The following is a 23048-nucleotide window of genomic DNA, read 5'->3' on the forward strand; positions in this document are numbered from 1 at the left end:
CAGGGTTCTTCTTTTGAGTTATGACAGTGGCTGTGTAACTCTAAATATCAAAGAGATGTTTTACAAAAAAAAAAAAAAAAAAGGCAAGTGTTTTACATTAAATCTTATAAATCTGTACATAATAATAGTCTACAACACAAAAATGGCCATTAAACTGTTGTAATAGTATGAAATGTAGTAAATATAACTTCTAATGTTTTATATATTTATCATATTAATAACTGCATTCATCCAGTTGTATTTGTAGATACATATTCAATGGCACTGTAAACATTTTTTGGAAAGCACACATTAACTCTTAACCCATTAAACGTTATTGCAGTACTTTTTCATTCAAAAAGTTCAAATGCATCAATGTATCATTGATTAAAAAAAAAAAAAGCCTTGTAATATAACACACAGTTTGACACTTTCTAGGGGTAGTAATCAAGATGAGGCGTAACAGAGAATGTTCTAGATTTCAGATTGTTTTACATTTACACCTACCATGATACAAAATTTTAAACATTACATGTAATTAAATAATACACAGTTTATGAAACAGAGTTGATTTCAGAGATCCACAATGCACAAAACCTAGTTAGTGTCTAATGGGAGTCCCCAACGATTTTTCTCTGGGACCTTTATGGAAAATTTAGGTTGGTTTTCTCTATAACATCACATAGGCAAAGAAAGTTTGAACTGAGTTATCTTTTTTTTCTCTGTACAGAGCTGCATTCAGCTGGATAAAATATTATGTTTATTTATGTTTCTTGTTGCTGGACATTCATCCAATAAGCCTTGAGCATATGCTTAAGCATCTGGTAACGGCGTTTTGTGGGGCAGGGAAACTCACTATCTGTATCCCTCAGTAAACAACGTGGTTCTAATTTTTTCCATAGTTAAGGCAACTATACTGGTACATTAGACACACCATATGCTTTTATGTTGCTTCCTACAATCTAAACAGAAAAAGTGAAAAGTTTCAAACATGCTTTGATCTTGATCACTTAGGAATTTCATCAAGCTGGTAGAATGTACTCCACTTTAGGATGGTTTACAACTGTAGATATAGCTTGTTAGCTGTTCACTAGAAAAATAAAGTATGTAGTGGCTTGAATTTGAAGACTAATCACTCATATAATTTACCAAAAAAATTAAACAAAACCAGCCAGTAAGATTCCAGCAAATGAAATTGGGAAAAACAATAACACACATACACAATTTCTGCGTTTTCAATTATTCCTACCCCATAACTTAAGCTACTCAGACCTTTGTCATCATTCCCTCTGTCTTGGGTGGGCTTTGTCAAAGGCTGTCTTCAGACACTGTAAGTGATGACGCTTGGTATCTGCCAACTCCAGCATATCGTTTAATATTTATTCTAACATATCACATAAACTAGAGAGCCATTTACATTTGTTTTCTGTTGGGTAAGGCTGTAGGTACAAATGACAGTGAACAGAAACACTTGCACAGTGGCTGCAAGGCAACACAGCTACAGTGGGCAATGCCACAGGACTGCTAGTGCTGTTAAAATCACAAGTGAGGAGCTCAGGGTGGGACTGCTCCCACTTCCAGTTACACTGTGTTTAGAGGATGACTTGACAGTGCTTGTGGTGGTTGCGGCGTCGATCTTTTTCGCAGTCGGTTTTGGTTCGTTTCTGTTTTCCGGATGGGTTTTCTTGTCCTTGAGTATATCTGAAAACATGACAGTAAATGTAAGATTAATCGCACGTCTTCTAAATAATAGCTTTAAATTCTGTCTGTTGTGGACACGTGCTGTACGCTAGCCTGAATAACTGACCTATGTACGGAGGGAGAGTGATGGGGCGCTTGTATTAATGTTTTGGTTGGACCCAGCGTGACCGCTGGTCCTCAGCACCCGCTCTTTTGCTCAGCAAGTCTGTTCTGACCAGCCTGCTCTACCTGTCTGCTTGTAGACACAGCTTGAGCAGAACAGTAGGTACTCAGCGCTGCGGTGGCTGGTCTCAGAACCTGGTTTTCTCTCAGGAAAAGTACTTTCAGTTTCACCTGGCATGGGAACTGGCTTGTGCTTTAAAACACGATGTTAGGATTGAGTGGTTTCGCAACATGCCCCACTGAGACACCCATCAAGTTGCCGAGTGGCTGCAGGAGACGGGAGATCATGTTGACTTAATGTAACAGCCAGCTTCCCAGCTTCTTCCTGCTTTGCCACTACCTTTAAAGCAACGCATGGCCCTCGATACAGTAAGACAACCTGGCAAGAAGGATTGCTGACATGAGGCAATACATTGTTGTCTCATATGCCTTGTTCATCGACGCGGGCAAAATACGGCTACAAAGAGAATGCGTCATGTTTTGTTTCATTGTTTTTCGCAGCAAGTAGAAGGATATTTTTTTTCTTTCTGAAGTATGGAACAATATCACTGGGGCTTTTTTCTCCCTCCAGATGCATTTTAGGGCAATTCTAGGCATCTTTTATATAAAGGACTAGATCAATAAGAAAGTAGTAGAACTCCTATATTGAAAGGGGGGGAAAAAAAAAAAGAAGGGATTTTTTGAAATGAGAAAATGACTGATAAGGGTCTGTGGTTATCCTGAGGTTCACAAGCTATTTACAAGTATTACTGAGATCATATTGCACTTGAACCCTCTCGCTGGCATTGTGGGAAAAAAAAAAATCACTATTTCATCTGATGATGGGATGATGATTTTATAGTCAATCTGTAAAATCATATCTGAGTGCCTGGCAAAAACCAAATTCCTGCCTGGAAGAATTTATAAATTAGCAATAATTGTTCAGGTCCAAGCTTAAAGGATTTGTGATACTAATGAATGCAGTGCACATACACAAGAAAGCAAAAGGCATAGATTTGTAATGCAGATTAAACAACAGTCCAATCTTAAAATAAAAACTCTGAATCACAGAAGCAAGTTCCTGGCAGAATCTGGAAAGATGGAAAGTATTCCAGAAGTGTAAATGCAATCTGAGATCATTGTCTGCATGTCAGTAGTTCTGAACAACCATCAATAAACTCACTTGGTAATAAAAATGAGATATCGTATTGGGAAAGCACACATTGTTCTTTTGCCAGTATAAACTGTAAAAGAAATGCAATTAATTCCTCCATTTTATCATAATATCAACATTCATCCCAGGGGAACCTGTGATTCCTAGACCTGACTGGAGGGTGGCTGCAGAGAAGGGACACGGGCTGGCAAGGTGTACAGTGGGAAAAGGTTAGTCTGACACTGTGCTCAAAATTCATTATGGCAAAATGCAGACATAGCTCCTCCTCAATTCCAACTCGCAATGGAGCTAACAGAAAGGAGGGGGAGAAAAAGCATTCTCTAACTGTTTAGAAAATATCAGTATTCTGAGGACACTTAAAGAAAAACCTTCAGACTGTCATTAAAGTAAATTAAGAATAAATCATGGAAATAGGTGTGTTCTGACACTGCCTAGACTCCTTTCCATCACTGTCGTTCTCCTTTTCGACTGCGGTAAAGGCACTGTTTCTCTGCTGCCTCTTATATCATCCCAGCCTGCTGACTTCAGCTCTCTGGGGCCAGCTGATTAAATTAAGACCTCACTCAGGTAAATCTATTCGTCTCTTTCAGTTGGCCATGTCCAGCATTGTAACTTGATTGGCGTCTATAAATCGGGCAGACTAAAATGTATTAATTCGTTTATTTTCTTAATATTGACTTAACCAAAAATCTAAGGTAAGATTTAATGTTATCAGGGAGGCTGTTGGTTTTTAAAAGCTTTCCTCTCAGTGACTGCTTAATGCACTACATAACAAGCGTTAAATAATACATTAGAAAATTCTGCCTTTATCCTTTCCGTGGAAAGGACTACATTCTGAATTCTCTGCCTTGACGGCAGAGTATCTTCTGATGCTATTCATGGCCAATTCTAATTTGGGATTTCATTGTGCAAAACTGGCATTTTATTTAAAATGCTCTGTTTTCTCTCTTCTTAAAAATAAATAAAAATAGTCTCAGTCCTAATTCAGTTCAAGATTTTTTTCAATCCTATATTTAGTTTTTAAGGCACAGTTTCAGCAGCGTAAAGATTTCATGTTTTATTCCAGTTTCCTCAGAGTTCCTGTTGCTTACTCACTCCAAGGTTTTGGCTGAGAGACTCAGAGTTAAATGAGTTTTTCCTCTTAAATCTTTTTCTCAGACTCAGAGATGGGTATGCTCAGTCTACTACTGACATTCAAAATGCAAAGAAATAGTGAGCATGCTAAAAAAAAAAGTGTCAGTGTGAAGACTAGCACAGAAATGAAACTCCAGTCTCAGCAGAGCAAACCCCAGATGTTCAACACCCATGAATCAACCCCCCAGAGTAAAACTTCATAAAACCAGCCAACCAAACCCCACAACTTTGGTTTGTTCTAGTATTTACCGGCTGCGTTTTAAAGGCTTCATGGTTCCCAGTTAAAAGCTTTCTCCGTCACTAGAAACTTTCTTCCCATCATCAGTCCCTCTCTCCTTTCCAGAAACGGAGTGGTTAAAATCTTTGAAGGCTTCGGCTCACCTCAGGCTAACACATGTGACGGCGTTTTGGACACTGGCATTTGAATATTGTTCTGCACTGTTTGTTTATTGCTGCATCCTGACGTGATACAGCCACTGCAGTAGCTACTGTGCTGTTCCCTTGCCCAGGCTCCCAGTGTGTGTATTCAAACCCTGCCAGAAGGGGCACCTAGTGAAGGCAGGTGACCGCCAAAGCAGCTTTCCTGACCAGCCTTTTGGGACCCTTGCTGTGGACGAGGTCTGCCAGGGTCAGTGAAGATGGCTCAGAGACCCTCTGGGCCCTGCGATTACTGGTGAGCGCTGGGAACAGCTCACTGAGTCCAGAGGACCGAGTCCACTTCCTTAGCTGAACTTTCATCCGTGTTAACTGCTGTTAAATTCACATCTTGACAATATAAACAAAGCACATAATGAAAATTGCTTGACCTCAGTGTTTAGATCATTTAAGATTATCTTCACCTCGAAGATCTAACCGCAGATTGCTACCCAGTAATGCATGTGCCGCCCAGACGGCACGGAACTTCTCATAAATACTTATATGGATCAATACTGTTCCTCAGAGAGGCTCGCTTCGGATAAAAGGGAGAGTCAAAACTGTCACTGTCATCTAATTTAGGAACAGGAAATCTCTCCTATACGGAGGGCTGAGCATGCCTTTCAGATGTATTTCATGAGTCACACATTAAAGCACACCTTAATCTGAGGCAGTGAGGATCCAGGAGCAAAGTAATGCAAATATTACTTTATTAGGTTATTACCAGGTTATCTGACACAAGTTCAAGTCATATTGGCACCCCGGCTGTTAGCTGCCCCTCCCTGGGCTAACCAATTTGCAGTTTGCTACTGACAGGGGCTGTCAAAGACGTAACTATTTATTGGTGTATTTGCATGCTGTTGCTCTCTAAGAGTATCAGCAGGATCTACTTAAATGTCTGTTGAGGTTTCCTATTGTCCTGTCAAGGGATGAACAAGTTCATTTGCTTTCTGTTTTTTGTCCTCTTGACCGGACTTGAGCTCAGTCCTTTCTCTGTGATTGCAAATGGTGGGTGTGATAGGGGCTCTTTCCCTGCAAAGATGGGCCAGTGCCACTTGAACCCTCTCCATCTCCCGTCTGAATGATGCTCCGCACTGTCTCCACGGAGCTGAAGGGTAAACGCAAAGGCTCCCTAGACAGGCTGCTGCTGCTGTCGCCACAGCAAGTATCTCCGGAGCAAAGGAAAAAGGCAGGAAGGGAAGGGCGGTTGCACGGGCTGATCTCACACTGAAGGAAGCGGGATTAACTTGGGGGAAGCCTGTGTTTGACCTTTCAGATCCAGCCCTCGTTGCCCTTCACCTGTCAAGCTGAGCAGAGGGCCACCGGCAGGCTCTGCTTTGTATGCCAGTGCCAACGCTACGGCACTTGCGCTTGGGCAAGCAACGTGCTTGTGCCTCAGGACCTCTGTTCCTCGGGCAGAACACCTGTGATTGACCAACAGCCATGGTGCCTGCACGCATCCAGAGGCTACGGATCATCACACCAGGCAAGTGTACGACCCCTGTGAGGGAATTCTGAATAGAAACAAACCAGAGAGACTTGCCAGGCCAGTCCTGTAAATGTTAATTATAGCGGCCCGGTTTCTAATGGAGCGAGGCACTGACAGCAGAGTATCAGCGCTCACCAATCCACCATGCCCACAACAAAGTGGAGATTTTTGAACACGTTTCCATCAGTTTTACACCATGAGCTGCCAAGGGGAACTTTCAACCCAGGTATCCGGGGAGAGAGTTGCGAGGGAGGAAAGAAGGGGAGATTGTTTATTTCTGCCTTACCACATTAACTACATGAAGTCAGGCCTGTCCATTTCTTCCTAGATTTTCACGCAAACATTGTGCTTTGAAAAGACAGAATGTCAGCATCTACGATAGCAAATTTATGCCTTGGTCTTGAATGCCTCATCATGGCTGTAACGACACTCATAATGCAGGTCTAAAGTGAGCTGGTCAGTACCTGCATTTAGTCTCCATGTTGTAGCTCAGTTGCTTGATAAATTTCACCTTGATCACAGGCTTGGTTTTGGCTGACAGCTTCATAAGAAAATTAAAGCTAGGTGCAACTTGGTGGAACAGGCTCTTAAATTACAGTAGATGCTGCAGTGTTATTATTAGCTTTTTATCACCTCTGGTAGAAAAAGCTGAAATTACTTTTACATATTCAAAGGAAGGAGCTCTGCAATTGCAAAACAATGCTGTCACCATAAAATGTACCAACAATTTCCAAATAATCTATTATCCTGACATTAAGACCAGCACTAATTATTTCCAGTTACAGCTGCAGCAGACAAATGGAAACAAGAATGCTGTGGAAATGGGAATGGGAGAACTCCCAAAGTGTGAGAACTTGTGATGCCATTCTCCATATTCTGGACTGTTATTGTCTGCTATATAATACCAGCCAGTAAAGGGCAGGTGTAATATAACCCTTTCGGGGTCAGGAGGAGGGAGTAATTAACAGCTCTGTAGCCTCCCCGGTACGTACTGTTCTCCCTTTTCCATTTCAGCCTGAGAATATGGTGTCCGTACAAACCTTTTTCCCGTACACCTTCTAATGGAAACTCGGCCTTAGGAGGCAAAAATCTTTTACCAGAAAAGGGAAGAAAGAACTACAGGAGTTGCAACCGAATACATCACCCTCCTAACTACTGAGTTGCGTTAGGGTTAGTCCAGCCTCTCCAGAAGACTCGTGGGACAAGATTATGAGGGTTAACTGACGTGTTCCATTTCGGTTCTGCGATCGTTCTGTTTCTGAACGTGTGACTGAACAGAAGTTGGCCTTGGGGGCATGGTCAGAAATTGGGACTAGGATTATCTGTGTCCAGTTTTTAATTCTGCATTACACTTTGTGGGATCTTTGGGAGATTACATCTCCCTGTAGGCCATCAACAGAACTACTTTATTTCCTACACATTTTGTGCATTCTGGATGTAAATTCTTCAGGCTGAGAAGAACCATACCCGCTCTCCTCAAGAAATAACATTGGCCAGAACTTTCAGGAACTACTGTTATAAAAAAAGTGCGATGAACAAAGAAAAAAAATGCAGTAAAGAAAAGTCAGGAACAACTGTGAGACAATTTGAGATGTCAGGTGCCTGGAAGCCACGTTTACATGAAATGGCAACTCCTTCCCCCATTCCCAAACAATCTTTGTGTCTATATACATTTGATGCACTATATACATATATAGAGAGAACAGATTATCTCAGCTGTACTTCTCTAAGGAAACCTATCACTGTATTTGTTTGGCTTTTGATATGCAGCTGCCATAGCAAACCCTGCATGATTTTCAGGAGCCACAGTAAAATTGTATTAGTTCTGAGGGCTAAAAAATAAACCCACAAATATAACTGCCTCAGCTCCTGCCATGGTAAATGTCAAGACAGAGCAATCCATCTTTTCCTTGGGAAGAAATAACCTAACCTAACAAACCTTGTGTGATTCAGCAGTAGAGTTCCATTAATCAGTCGGTCATTTGCAAGAAAAGGTTTTGTCATTTTGTTTATATTAATACAGGACTTATTCAAATGCAGACAAGCTGAAAGTATAAGCTTAAAACATGCCAAACATCTTTTACATTTCCTGGAAACATCTGTTTTTAGTCTAGTCCTAGGCACATGTTTGTGGTTGCATGTTTAAGCTTGTTTAGTTTGCCAGATACTTTGTACATACTGCAGCACAGCTGACATGATATCCTGAAACACAGCATGGAAGTATCTGCAAAACATGATGTTCTCCGTAAATCTGTTGAACTTCCATTGTAACTTTCATGTAATGAAAGAAACAACTATAAAGCTCTGTGACAGCCTTCTTCCATCACTGTATGGTGCAATTAATTAGTTAAGTTTAGAAATTCTGTACATGCCTCACTGGTAAAATCCAGAAGACTGAGAGCGATCCTGATACCGCATGCCTCACATGCTCAAAACTCCTATTAAACTTAATGGGAGTTTAGGGGGATGCGAGGAATGCAGGATTGACCTTTATGGTTAAAGATGAATGTGTGCTCTAGACTTCAAAGATTAGGTGCCCCTGCCAGTCTGGAGTGTGCAAGTGATCAGCACGCCAAGTGCCGAAGGCATCTGCTAAATATCACGCCACAGCTCAAAGCTGTAATTAAGAAAAATATAAACTGGCTCAAGGAAGAAAAATATTAGTAATAATTGAAAATGCTTTGGCTGTTGCTTTTGTCCTGATGATCTCATTAGTTTTGGTTACAGAAACAGTTCTCACACTGGCTGACGTGGGGCATGCTTTGTGCTCTCATTCTACCCACATCTTTCCCAGTTAAGTTTTATTGCTCAATACAAAGGTCAAATCGAAGGCTTAATTAAATTGTATATGGGGAAACTATAAACTTATTTTGGAAGGGAGTACAAAAACTTTTAAAGCCATCCCAACTCCTCTCCCCCAGACACTCCTTAATTTCTCGAGAAGAAAAAGAGCATGTGGTGTTGGCACTCTTTCCCTTAAGGGGAAACTGCACCTTTTCTTGCTTGAAAATTTGCATGTTACAAATACCCAGCCTTTTCATAAACTGCTAATTGTATTTGCAGTTGACATTTGTAACGAGGATTCTAATTTAGCTCTGCAGCTCTAAACAGACAAAGCTCCATTTTGTAAAAAGACTGGATATGATCCTATACTAGCAGTAATCTAAGTTCAGCTTGCAGCAAGGATTTGAACTTCATCTGCTTAACTTTAAACAGAGCTTCTACCACCAAAATAAATAGTTACCCACCTGCTTGAAGTTAGGCATATGTCTCTCAGCCCTGAGGCCTGAAACTGAGAAGCAGCATCTCTCTGTGCTGAAAAAACTCACTGGTCATATATAAGCACCATTTACAGTTTCTCCATGCCATAAAGTGAAAATCACAGAGCTTGAGAGGAAGGTCAGGTTTGAGTATGTTACAGCCTATGCACTACCAGTGCCAATCCCCAGGAAAGTTTACTCTTCCACATACCAAGTCAGCTGTCCCAGACGAGCATTTCCACACCACTGGGACTCTCAAAGCTCCCACTCAGCTGTTGTCTAGCCCTAGGGGCACAACAGTTCTCTAGATCCTTCGGTTCCCATCTCCAAAAGCCCTACAGCGTTTAGGTTTCTGCAGCTGAGTGTGCACACAAACCCAAGGAGCTGTGTGTTCCTGGGGCAGCGTGACAGAGGTGGCCCACAGGTCTCCTCTTCGCTGCCAGACCTCACCAGCGTAGGCTTGCAGGGTCACACCAAGACTGAAGTAGGCTCTGCCACGTTGCTACATGCCCCGACTACCTGGGTCTACCCTGAGAGCAAAGTGGCCCAAAATCCACTGGAAAGAGCTACTCAAATTAAGTTAGAAGGATGTCAGCAAAAAAGGCGAGACACTAGAAACTGCTCCGTGCCACTGAGGGCTCTTCACGCCTCCACAAGGAGATACCAGCAAGGGTGGGCAGATGGACTGCTCGCTGCGTAGGAAGCCGTCCGCTCACATTTCGGCATAAATCGATGTCGTATCTGTAAGGAGTGGGCAGGAGAAAACAAGCCGCGAGTTCCCCTGTCACCAAAGAGCTCTGGGACTCGGGGCAGACCCTCTGGCTCACAGCTGCCCTGGCCAGGCAGGCGCCTCCAACCCCTACACTTCAAGCAGCCCGTCTACATCCCGGAATGTAATAATCACAAACGAGGCATCGACGTCCAGCATGGCAGCCACAGAAAAACAATCACATACATCTCTAAAAGACATCTGGAAGGTTCTTTTCACCCTGCAAACGTGCTGCTCTCATCATTCCTCACTCTTTAAAAGCCAGTCAAATTCTTCCAGCTATTCCCGTTGCTCCCCAAGAAGCTTGGGCAGACGTGATTCCTGCCACAAGATTTTGGAAGTCACCAGATCCCAAAGGCAGCAGTGAGGATTTTAAATGTTTACTGTATTTCTGTCACTTCTTGAGCACAGACAGAATCTTATACTAAAAATCTTCTGAAGAGGTTCTAATAGGATATAATCATAATTGATGTTTAATTATAGAATAAACTTTGAAATCACTTCAATCCACATGTCATCTGATTTCTTTTAATCTAGATGACAAAAAAGGATTAGTTCTAATGCCAAAGGATAGTTCTGGTCCTCAGATCAATCAGTAGGAAACATTTGTTTATTGAATCTTTCCTATATTTCATTTCAGTCAGAACAGTAATCAAAGAAACTGTGGTAAGATACTATCCTGGATTAATCATTTTAGACGTAATACCGAGAGCAGTAAAGAAAACATCACAGCATCAGGCTTGCTTCAGCTCTGGTGTGGGAAGTTTAAATTCGCCTTTTCTCCTGCCCTAGTTTGGCAACCGTTCAGCAGGCACATCTCCATTTCACATTGCTACGTTTATCCGACCAGCCAGAACCCCAGCTCTATCACCGCTGACAGTTATTGACGGAGGGGATGATTAGAGCCATCACTCTACTGAATATCTGTAGCAAGAAGAACATGTTTCATGTGAAAACACCAAACGGCTTAAAAGCATTATCTTATTAGTAGTGTGCAGTGAAACTGATGAACCCTTATCACATTCAGCAGGATGACGAATACCCACATCAACACCAATGGAAAGGAGATATACAACCAGGGGTAAAAAAATAAACTTTTCTAATAAAACGTCTTACAAAATGAAGCACCATCCATTAGCATATGCATAAGACTGTGCTCAGTCAGTGTTCAGGCTGTGGAGCAAATTAAAGGAAGGAAATTCCTGCTTGGAGCTGGCAATGATCCCATTCCCCAGTTCTGTTGTGGGAGGGTGTGAACTGCTCCTTCCAGTTTTCATGGGAGACATCTACACCAAAACCACCAGGACTGAATGTGGCTAGACTGCTAACGCTGTGGTACGTAACAGACTGAGGGCTATAAATCTTCCACCTTTTCCAGGGTAACACCGCTGCTAAACTTTACATTGGCCAGGGTTCTCCCACTTTGGCATATGGAAAAAAAAAACTTCTGCCCATAGACCACACATCAGATAAAAAAAACCCTTGAGGTACTAACTCCATCATGAGAATGATAAAAACATCATTTTTGAGAGTGATGAACATGGCATTGGAACTCAAAGGTCTGGAACTTTCAATTGGCTTCTCCCTCCACTGATGTGCTCAAGCTTGTCTGCCCCGGCGAGGCCAGCGCCAAAGCCAGCGTGGTTCCCAAAGCCCTTCTCCAGGCTCCTGCAGACGCCTCCAACAGATCATGCATGCTAAAGGGCTGGGGGTGGGGGGTGGTAAGAAAATGTGTTAGTTTTTAAGGAGGAAGAAGCTGGACAGCATGAAAGCAGCAGGGTGCTACTGCAAGCAAGTGGAGAGCAATGGGAGATGCCAGATGAGGAAATTAAACGAACTAGAATGAACACATAAAGGACCATCTCTGCTTGTTTCCATGCACAGAACTGACGTGGACATATGCGGAGCACTTCTTAGGTGACTGAGCATGCGGCTTGATTTCTGTGCGTTTCCAGCCAGCCAAAGAAGCTCTGACAGGCTCTCAGGCTACTCTTTGAGATTTTTATCAGTTATTGCCAATTCCTTTCTGTCATAGGAGCTCCAGTAAAGGGAAAAACCCGCTGGAAGTTCATGAGAGCTGACACCGTGTGCTGCGATAGATCTGTTGGCACTGCTGCAGTCTATTATGCAAATGTACATCAGTGGACTTTGTAAAATATAAATTATGTAAATGCCCATTTAGAGACTCTTCAAAATGCAGATTACTTGCCTGATGTTTGGAGACAATTAACATTTCTGATGTGAACCTGTACTCAGGGACTGCTATGCTACAGCCTCTGGATGTCTAGTCCTACAAACCTTATTTTGCATGCAAATTCAATCTTGGTATGATGGATTTTGCTGTAGAAGTTGACTGTGTCATGATCTACTTAAGCCACATATCACTGACACCATAGGTTTTAAGGAACCCTTCCATTTACTATTGTGGCAGTGCTCCTAAAGATCTGATCTGGAATTCAGGTATACACTTCTTTATTTGAGATTATGAAGGGATTTTCTTTTTAATTAAGAATTTGTATTTTACTTGATGGATAGCAAACATCTACATGTCTGCATGAAGCCATGTGGCTCATTCTCCTGGGGGGGTCAGGGTTTGAGTCCTGGTTCTCCATCTCTGCAAACCTTGGTTCTTGGCCCTGGGTGAGACTTGAGTCAAACCCAGAGTGCAACCAGCACAGACCAACAGGACTTTGGGCTTGACTACGAGCTCGGGCCATGAGCTTGACACAATAGGTCTAGGTCGATGCCTCAGGGTGCTTAGTACTCATTAGGAAGGCTGACCTCCCACTCAGGAATTAAATCAAGGAGTTAGATTTTCTTTTTCTTTTAGAGCATACTAAGCATCTTGGATTATTCTCAGTAGGCTCATTCCTGGCACCTGAGATCTTACAAAAATCCAGGCCAAGCAATATGTCCTTTGCTAGAAAAGAAAACGTAATAGAGTATCTACTTGGGTAAAGAATTTGGGGAAACTAGGTTTTCAGGAGTAGTAAACCCAGCACCTGTTGGACTTCATGAAATTCTTGTTTAACTTGAGTTGAGATGGGTGAAATTAACCTATATACCTCAACAGCGCTCTTCCTGTTTGAAGCAGTTGAATCACAGTAGCTCACCAAGGGCGTCCTCCTACTTTATGACTTCAGAGAACATTTATTCAGAGATAGCATGCGAGGATCACATAATTGGAGCCAACTGATGGAGAAAGCGCTGCATACTGAGCTAGCTGGGGAAAAAATACCTAATTTAAGGATAGATTAGAGATCTGAAGTAAAGTTCATAAAGACTGGTGTGTTTCAGAGCAGAGGTAATAGTTTCCCAGACTGGCAGAGACAGTGCAAGGTGAATGGAGGAGTCTTTCTAACCACTGTTGGCTAAGCGGTATTCCCCGAGCCAGGAACCAGTTCCTATAAAAAACAGGAGCTCAGAAGACAACCTGCAACCCTTCAGTTTTCTGTACTAGCCTGTTTAGGCTTTTCAGGACATGGACAATGATTTCTGTGGGTCTACAGCAGCTAAGCAGCCTAGGGTCATGATCTTGATTGAGGCATTCATGCACCACTGTCAAATCAATAATGGGAAGACATAAACCTTGATAATTAATGGACAGCGAAGAACAACACTGGACATTTTCAATTTAATTGGAACCCAACATTTACTGGTATCCAGAACAATTACCGAGCCACCAGCCATTTAGTATGGTTGCAGTCAAACCTTAAACAAGAAGCCCCACAGATCTGTAGCTATCTAGTTACAAATTTAGATTAAACCCATTCAAAATAATTGTAAGAGAGAGGACTAATCATTTCACTGACCCTTCTCCAGCTCATATGCTGGGATACGCAGTAAACAACATCCCTCTATCAGTGACTTGGTACACTCGAGCAGTGCAGGCTAATGACACCCCCAAAGCGTAAAGCAAGGCAAGACAGGCGGTTGTACCAGGGAAGAACAATACTCCTGTGATATGTCACCAAGCTGTAAGAACCTGTAAGTGCTGACATGGCTATTCCACAAAGCAGCAGATATTGAGAGATGAGACTGAGCAACACCCAGAGCATTTATTTCTAGCTGTGGTGCGGGAGAAGAAAAGGCAGGAGAAGAGACAATCTCGTATCTGTTTCTCTGCAACAAATTGTTGCACCTCGCTGAATATCAAAAGGCAGTTTAGTTCTGCCATTGATAGCAAATGAAAAAAAATTACTGTGGAATGGCAGTATTTCTTGTAAAATACCAATCCTTGTTTGTGTAAGGATTACTACAATATTGTTGCTTAAGAGAAAAAACATCCCCTGTATGTGAGCTGATGCTCAGCCTCTTCCACCAACACATTTCCACCAGTTTCCATCAAAACATTTGAAACAAATAGCTGAACTTCTAAATTATAATCCTTACACCAAGCTGAGTTTGAAACTGAACTGGAGCTGAAGTGTGCTTTGGACTTTGCTATTACTAACCAGTTACACAGGGATGTTTTTTTGCAAATAGATTTTGCTTAAACCTGAGCATCCGTCAGAGCGTCTGAAAACCAGAAATAATTTTACCGAACTGTCTCCAGCTAGTGTATCGGAGCGTGGCAGAGCATGGGCAGGCAGCGGGCGAGGTGGCCACACACAGCTCGGCCAGACAGGGAAAGGAGAGGTAGAGGGTGCTGCGGTGGGGCACAGGGTGACAACCATCTCCATCTGCACGGAGACTGGCAGGGTGTGAAGGGCCACAAGCGGGGCTCATCGCCAGTGAAGGGAGACTAAGGAAAACGTATAGCTGCTGATGAACGAGGCAAGGTGACAGAGGACACGGGAAAGCCTGAGGCATTTGAAGCCTTCTCTGCCTTGGCTTCACTGACGAGCTCATTGCTCAGGTTCCTGTGGCTGTGTCTGGGGAATGAAGTGTTACCCACGGTAGAGGATCAGGGAGTACGCGTTGACGCTGGGATAAGGACCGGTATTAGGGCCACACAGGCAGCTGCCTATGGGAAGCTGTAAAAATGTTACTGAAGGTAAGTCTTGCTGAAGACGAGGCACACAGGAACACTTTTGGTGGAGCTGACTCTGGCTTGGAGCACAAATCCACATGAAAGAAGCTTCTTCATCTCTGTTTTCAACCTTCCGATGATCTATTCATTTCGATGAATCTATTCCATGCGAAAAGCAAATGAAAACGAACTATTCAATCAGTTTGTGACTAAATTTGTAACTATCCATAAAAACCGAGGGTGAACATGTTGTAAAAGGAATATACATTGGCAGCTATTGCTGATGAAGTGCTATCAATAGGCATTAAAGCTGCAAGTGGCAAGGTGTTGGCAAAGTGAGAGGAATTGCTGCAGAAAGTAAAAAGCCAATCTGTATGATGAACAGAGTGTACGTAAAGTAGAGCAAATTACCAGACACACAGACACGAGAGCACAGAGGCAGGCATGGGAGCTGATTAAGAAGTCCTTGTGAAGAAATCTTGAAGGCTGGCCAGTTCTTCCTAATTCTCTGGCACCCGTTCCAGCCGCTCAGCTAGTGAAAAGAGCACTGTCTGTGATGTGAGCGTACACGTGGTCCTGTATTACAGGGAGATGATGGATGTGCAATACCATGGCAAATGGCTGCTTGCAACTGCCCCCCCACCCCCCCACCCCCCCTTTCAGAACAATCTTGCTTTTCAAAGCCTCAGTAATCTTGGATAAATGCCAAAGAGGGAGACTTGAAAGGCCCGGCTCCTGAATTCCTCAGTGAGGAATAAGCTGGGCGTGTGGCTGGATGTACTGTGTGTCACTGGCACCTCGAGTGTGTGACATTTGGAGGCTCTGCTGCTGGGGTTTTACTTTCTGAACACCTTATCCTGTGCATTTGTACCCTGAGAGAGAGGTGATAGCCGTAAGACCTCACGAGCCTGTCAACTGCTGTTCTTCCTTAAAACCAGAAGCCTGATTTTTATTTATTTCTCACTTCCTGGGTTTTCTCAAGACATTTCTTTTCCCCATTTCTTTCTAATTAAATACAGTGGAGCTCTGCTCTTTAATCTGCTAACTAGAGAAAAAAAAAATGACTTTCTGGACAAGAATATGCATTACGGACCTCTGCTGGTTCAAATGGTGGAAACCTGCAGCAGCTAAGCACCCTCAGGTGTTTTGGCTTTTTTTCCATTACAGAGAAAATATGGATCATTTGAGGTTTGTCTCCAATATTGTTAATAATGGTGTGCGCTAGGGAAAAATTAATTGTAACTGGACTGCATTTGATATAACTGAAAGTTGAGCTTGGCTTACAGTCATGAAGGGACCAATCAAGCTCAGGGTTTGTATTGGAAGATTATTCTCTGCTTTACCTGGTATCCAGGAAAATTTCAAGACAGAAAAATCACAAAGATGACCAAAAGTCTGATTTGCACGCCCATTTGAAAATTACTGGTGCTTTAATTCTTCCCTTCTATGGGAGCCTGCTGTAAATGAAAGCTGAGTAGGCAGAGGTAGCCTGTTCAAAATTCATTGCCATCTTTTTGCTTACACATGGAAAAGGAAAGCCCCACAAATTACAAACTTCACTACTTTAAGTGGGGATTTTGGATGCTGCAGCAATGGAAATAATAAAGTACACATGAGATTTTGATTGTCGAACTTCCTGTCTTCACTGCTTTACAGTAGAAATAATGAGAAATAGGCAACTGCAGACAACAGCCAAATGCTTTTCCAAGGGTGTGTCTAAGTAAGTTGTCTTGTTTTCAGATAAAGCAAGCATCTGTAACTTCCATCCCACTAAAATCAACACCTTGAAATGCATCTCAAAGAAAATCCAACTGCAGCGCTGTGGCAGGACCAGGGAGCCCAGCTTCCCAGTTTGCTCTGTGGTGTACCACCAAAGCAAGGCAGCAGCTACACTGTGCCCAGAAGCGCTTCCAGGTGGTGTTGCACTACATCTTCTAACCAGGTACCCCACAGCAGCTGGTACGGAGATGACTGAACACACTTGTAGCAAGGTTAGTATCTGGGACAGCTGTTCTTGGCGCATACTAGGGAGAAACCACCCTGCCCCCAACAGAAATCGTGGCACAGATGTTGTAGCTGCTGGAGTGTGAAGGCACAGGTTAGCATCAGCACTCGACATTATTAACAATATTGGAGATGAACCTCAAATGATCCATATTTTGTGAAGGGCGACAGTTTTGCTCTTTGTGTATGGAGTGGGAGAAGAAGGGGATATTGTGAAAGACAGTGTGGGGATGGCATCAGGATGGGAGGAAAAGGTACAGCTGCTTTCTGCAGCTTTCCAGTATGACCTGTATTTTGGTCTAAACCAGCACGGCGCACAGAGTTTCATTTTCCTTTAAAAAAATGTCTGGCTCTTGAAGTGGAAAGCACACTGCATACGCAGCCATGGGGCCCTTTTACACTCTGCCCACCATCCCGTAGTTAGTCTGCCAACTGGACGTAAAATGCTGCTTACCGCTGTAAGTACAGGGAGAATCGTGCCTGGCCTTGCACAGCTCTGAATGACAGCCTTAAGGTCAAGGCACTGGTGAAGCAAGTCTGAATAATTCCCCCCCACACACACACTTCAACCGCTACATGCTTCCCTTTCGTTTGGACAGCAAGACACGGAAGGCAACCGTGCCTTCCCCTCGCACGCTGCGCCCAGCACAGCGCACGGCTGCTCCGCGGTGCCGGCTGGATGGCGTGGTACACAACCACAGCCCAGCACAGGCAGGGAGGCAGAAAGCCAGCAGACAGACTAGCAGATACACCAACATTCAGAGGTACAAGATACTTCTGACCCAGGTGTTACTGTGCCCTTATTTAGCCTTTAAGCCCACAAAATTAAAAATATACTTTTTCAATAGCTCTGAAGCTGTACTGCTAGCGTATTACATGACTTCTAAAAGGTCTGCCTATAAAATATGAGCAAAAAACCGAATGCAACAAAACCCAAACAAACCCCAGCCTCACTCCCAGAAACACCATATCCTTTAAACCCCGGAATTCTTTAGTGGTGACAGGCATACTTCAGTTGAATTCCCAGTGTTTGGGTAAAATTTATGATACAGCAGCCAAGTAATTTATATTCTTATTTGGAATGAGCTTTCTAAATTCTGCTTTACTACAGATGCCAGCGTCTATACTATATTCTATCATTTGCCAGTGAAAGCTTTTCTTTAGAGTTAAGACATTCAGATGAATCACGTTTTCTTTGCATCTTTTTTAAATGAAAGGTTTCCTTGTCTCTGTAATTCCCACTCCCTACCCTCCAGTTTCTGTTGCTTTCACTGTACAGAGCCAGACTGTGGTATTTATTCCCTTACTTAACAATGAATAGTACAACATGTCAGTGAGAGCCCATCTGAAATCAATGAGACTTTTTACGGAGTATGGTACTACTCATTGTGAGCAGGAGTGTTTCGGTCTGGCCTGAAGAAAGATCCAAGATGACATAAGTTGAAATGAATACAGTTACTCACCACTATAATACACGTGTTAAGGAGAAGAGACCTGGGCAGATGGAAAACGATTTCAGTAGCTGCCAAATATTCCAACCCCCTCCTTAAAGCAGGTAACAAAGCACCCTGGGAGTTCTTAAACCAAAGCATTACTGTCTTGACACTAATTCCACCAAAAATAACGGAAGAAGTAACTTTTTACATTTCTAAAAAGTCTTTCATTCCAGAGCCCTAACAGACGTTACACACAGTGGATGTGGCAGAACTCCTGGGAAGTAGTATTCCCGTTTTCCAGAGAACGGAGAAATGAAGAGGCTAAAGTGATCTGGGTGGCAGCCACAGAAGAAACCTGCAATTACCTTCAGAGTCAGCAATACATTTGCATTCTTCAGCCCAGAAACTGATGCAGCCAGATGTCATTTCAAGTTCTGACATCTACTAAAAGGTAGTTTTATACCTCCAAATCAACGTCAGACCGCGTAAGTAATGGTATGCTGGGTGCCAAGCTTGTAGCTCGCATGTGGCTAGCTCGTGATTCTTAGCCCCCAACATTTGGTGGGGGGTTGTCTTTGTTCTGTTGTATAGCTCCAAGCACAAGAGTGTCCTGATCTAACACTGGAGCTCCTGGATTGGTGGAAACCAGGAATATCTGGAGCAGGATCAATCATTTCCTGTATCGACCTAGGACATACCATAACTGAATGCCTAATCTTGCTAAGAATAAGATGGGCATCGGAAATAGAAAATGTAGAGTGATGTTACGGTTCTTAAACAAAAATTAAAAAAGTAAAATCAGATGTGATGACACAAGTACACAAAAGCTTCTTCTCTTGTCAGTTGTGGTAAATTACAAGTTGGAAGTATCAAAAGCAGCATTATAATGGGGGTGGGGAGCTGTCAGCAAACAGGCATGGCACAGTGAAAGATGAAAAAGCCTTCCCCAAATCATGCAGCCTCCTAGAAGTTTCACATCTGATGTGATACAGGTTACAGTGAAGGTCTGATGAGATCAGTACTTTTATGTGTGTGGTGTTGATTTGGGTTTTTGTATTATTTTTTTAAAATATTTTTTAATATTTCCTACAATGGAAACAAATGGTACCAGGTTCCTGAAGCACTACTTGGCAGGCTCGTTACAAACAGCTGTTTAATTCAGACATTCTCAGCATCTACAAGAAGTCAGAAAGCCACCCAACCTGCCTGTAAAAAATGAAATTACCTGATGACAACATATGCCTCAGCATCTGGAGATTACCATGCAACATACACATCAAACCCTGTTTGCACAGGCTGGGAGAGGCAGTAGCTTGCTTTTTGGCCCACCTGCTACATTGTTAGATTATTATCCTTGAAGTACACTGAATGATTACATAGAGATAACTTCATGCTTGACCGAGTATACAATGCAATTAGCATTTTAAAGCCATTTGCTACACGTCTGCTCTTACTGCTGTCTTCACCTTTTCCCCTGTTCTCGTATTTACTGATATTTATTTGTTTGCCTTAGCCTATGCTGAGCTATCGAATCCCTCCTTTCAAGTCAGCATAAATCCACAGCCGGTTCAGCGCAGGTAGAGGCACACTGGTACAAAGGGAAGGGTGGGCTAGACTTGGTTGTAAATGCCACTGCGAAATGGAAACCATCATCCACAAACGTTTGTCACGTGTTAATCGCTTTGGCCCGGGTTGTGTAAGAGACAGAGAACGGAGCTGTTTGCAGCTAACGCTCTCCAAAAGGCTCTGCGCCCAGCACGGCTGGAACAGTCTTACCTGATCTCGCACACCTGACGCAGCCAGAAGCACACCTGAACCCCCAGGTAAGACACTCGGGTTAGTATTGTGCTGGATACAGGGAGAACTAAAGATGACGGAAGATCTGCTCGTACTCAGAGCTGAAGGGGGAGCTTTGACTGCAGCAGCAATGGGGCGGTGACAGTGCTCGTGGTTGTATAGCCCGAACAGGCACAAAGGGCTTCTCCTCGCCACGTGTGGCACGGACCCAGCCTAGCTGTCAACCTTTGGCTTTCCTTCTCTCCCAGTCTCTTCACATCTCAGCAGTTTTGCCTTTCGCATGCATGAAATAATGGGTGCTTCCCAAGAGAGATGTTAAGGCCATAAAAACACTCATCACCCCCAAGTCTCTGGAAGGAAAATAAAGATTCTTTCCTCACTTATCTCTAAACAATTTGCTTTTTCTTCTGACAGTTCTGCTTTTCTGCACATCCCAATTACTTCCCCTAATCACGGTGTTAATTTTCCTGTTTGCCTCAAACATTTTTGGGTGCCCTGTGTGCTTAAGGGAACAGCGCAAGTTCTCTGAGGGGTAGGACACAGCCTGACACTTCAGTCACGATAACGCCCACGTGGTAACGGCTCAGCCTTTATCTGCGACGGGTGGCATCTGTGCAAGGAGCTCTGCTAGTGCGCAGGGTGCTAGCACAAAGGCACCTGGATGGACTCCTTCCACGTGAAACCTTTCCACTTGTCTGGCATCCCAAACCAGAAAGAACATACAGTCTGACTCCAATTAATGCACAAAAATCTGAAGTATCATCTGTTTTAAAAGACAAAAGGTGGTCAAGATTTATGGGGAAGCTGGGTAACCCCCAAACCTCTCATCAATATCCCCTCTCTGTGGAAGCGAATGGAATGGGCTTCCCCGTGCACATGCACTACAGGAGGGACTGCCGTCCCGCACAGCCACGAGCATTTTGTGCCACTAATTGGCCAGTGGAAGTGAAGGAATTCATTTGTACACGTTTAAATGCAGCCTTTGGAATGTGCAGTAGCATGCCGAGCAGTCATTTCAATTTTACTTGTTTATGTACCTCTTGTAAAAATAATCATTTATGGTCATTATAAACCTGTTCTAATGTATATCAAATGAACAAATCAGTCTATTATTGCTGTCTCCGTTGGCCTGGTTTATTTGGCAGCTGGGTTTGCTAGCCCTGTCAGGAGCCAAGGTTGTCAGTCACCCCACAACCCAAACTGAGATGGGCATTAAAAAGAAGTGGATGCAACACACAACACGGGCTGAATAGCTATAACGAGTAGTTGCTCACTCCTTTATGTGCAGGAGGCAACAACGGAGGCCGAAGGTAGGGTTGTTCGTACACCCGGCTGCAGGTACACACATCTGCGAGGGAGGCTGTGGTGGGAGGGTGAGCCTTGCTGCCTGGCCCCCCTCCTCTCGTGTGTACCTGGCAAGCAATGAGGGGTGCCCACGTTGCCCTCAGTCCCTCCCGGACCGGCGCAGCACTGTATACCCCCCCGCCACACCTGGTGCAGAGCCCTCAAGCCTTGAGACCTCCAGCTGGACACAACTGGCAAGCAGAGGCTGGGCTGCATCCCAGCGGAGAGGCGGATTTGGATGGCTGTGCACTGTATGGAACGGTAAAGACTTTTTCTCACTCTTAAAGCAAAGGAATGACAGAAGTTCACGATCCCCATCCCCATCCCCTGATATCTTCTGCTCATTTCCTCCTAGCGGGTTTAGGGAGGGGAAGGCTTTAGGTGACAAAGTGGCAAACCAAAGAGAGGGGAAAAAAGTGGGGAGCAATGTGTAAATCAGAAGAGAAGCTGGATGGGAAAATCTCTCCCTAGATACTTCTGGCATCTCAGAATATAAATTACTTACTCTTATTTATACTGAAGAGGTGCCTGGAATAATCTGGGGAGAAATAAGGGCCTCTGACTCGCTTAAAGTTAAAAGCATTGTTGAGAGGAAAGCTGAAGGCACTTTTTGCTTGTACCCAGCAACTTCTCTATGCAGTCTGATGGGTATCACATTGTGTTATGCATGAGCACAAAAGAGAGCACAAAGGAGCCCAGTCCTTTAATAGAACCTCAAAAATAAAAGAGTTTTGAAAGGAGATTTTTTCCCCCGCTTGAAGTAGTCACTGTATCTGCTCAAAAGAGTCCCTGTGGGGAAATAAACCTTCAGAACCCTCCAGTAAAAGGCTCCATTGCATTTAATCCTTCTTGAAATATAACCTGGGGTGCCAAGCAGGAAAAGAACGAGGACAATGGAGAGAAGAAGCGCACATACCAAAATACCCCGGACAACAACCCTGGGCTGTGTGCCAGCATGAGAAGTTGTCCCCCAGACAAACCTGGGTGGGTTTCAGTTTTCTGTGGGAAAGTGCTCCCAGGCAGAAAAACCTCAGACCAACCATATTTAGAACCTCTACTGCTGCCTGCTTATTTGCCTCTATCAGAGATCCAGTGCACACCTGCAATGCTTCTTTCTTGGTCCGGCTCAGAAATTAGCACATTTGTACAAGCAGACAGAGTACCTCTCGTTTTTATCGCCTCTAAGAAAAGACGTTACGAGATCCTGCAGTTCTCTGTATTCCCGAGGCAACATTCTGCACAGTGGCATTTCCCGCTCAGCATCCAGCTCAAAATGAACACAGACAGGTATTTGCTCTCATAATTACCATTTGATAGTAGAGATTATATTCTGTCCTGAATCTGCCATCTCCCTCTAGAGCAAACTTGTCTGGATGACTAGCATTCATTAGAAATGAACTTACCAGTATTTTGACTCAACATCAATTGTTTCCT

At 43.5% G+C, this 23048-nt stretch overlaps 1 protein-coding gene across 2 annotated transcripts in view; it reads right to left on the minus strand.

Annotated features, from left to right (window-relative positions):
* Window positions 1–225: 225 nt before the first annotated feature.
* Window positions 226–23048, minus strand: part of LOC119156410 (glypican-5-like) — a 384241-nt gene continuing 361418 nt past the window's right edge. For both annotated transcript variants that reach the window (XM_037406094.1, XM_037406093.1), the window contains one exon: window positions 226–1680. In XM_037406094.1, the coding sequence (XP_037261991.1) occupies window positions 1478–1680 (203 nt within the window). In that variant the 3' untranslated portion in view covers window positions 226–1477. The remainder of the gene's footprint in view (window positions 1681–23048) is intronic.

This window comes from Falco rusticolus, chromosome 13, assembly GCF_015220075.1.
Source record: "Falco rusticolus isolate bFalRus1 chromosome 13, bFalRus1.pri, whole genome shotgun sequence".
Taxonomy (NCBI): Eukaryota; Metazoa; Chordata; class Aves; order Falconiformes; family Falconidae; genus Falco; species Falco rusticolus.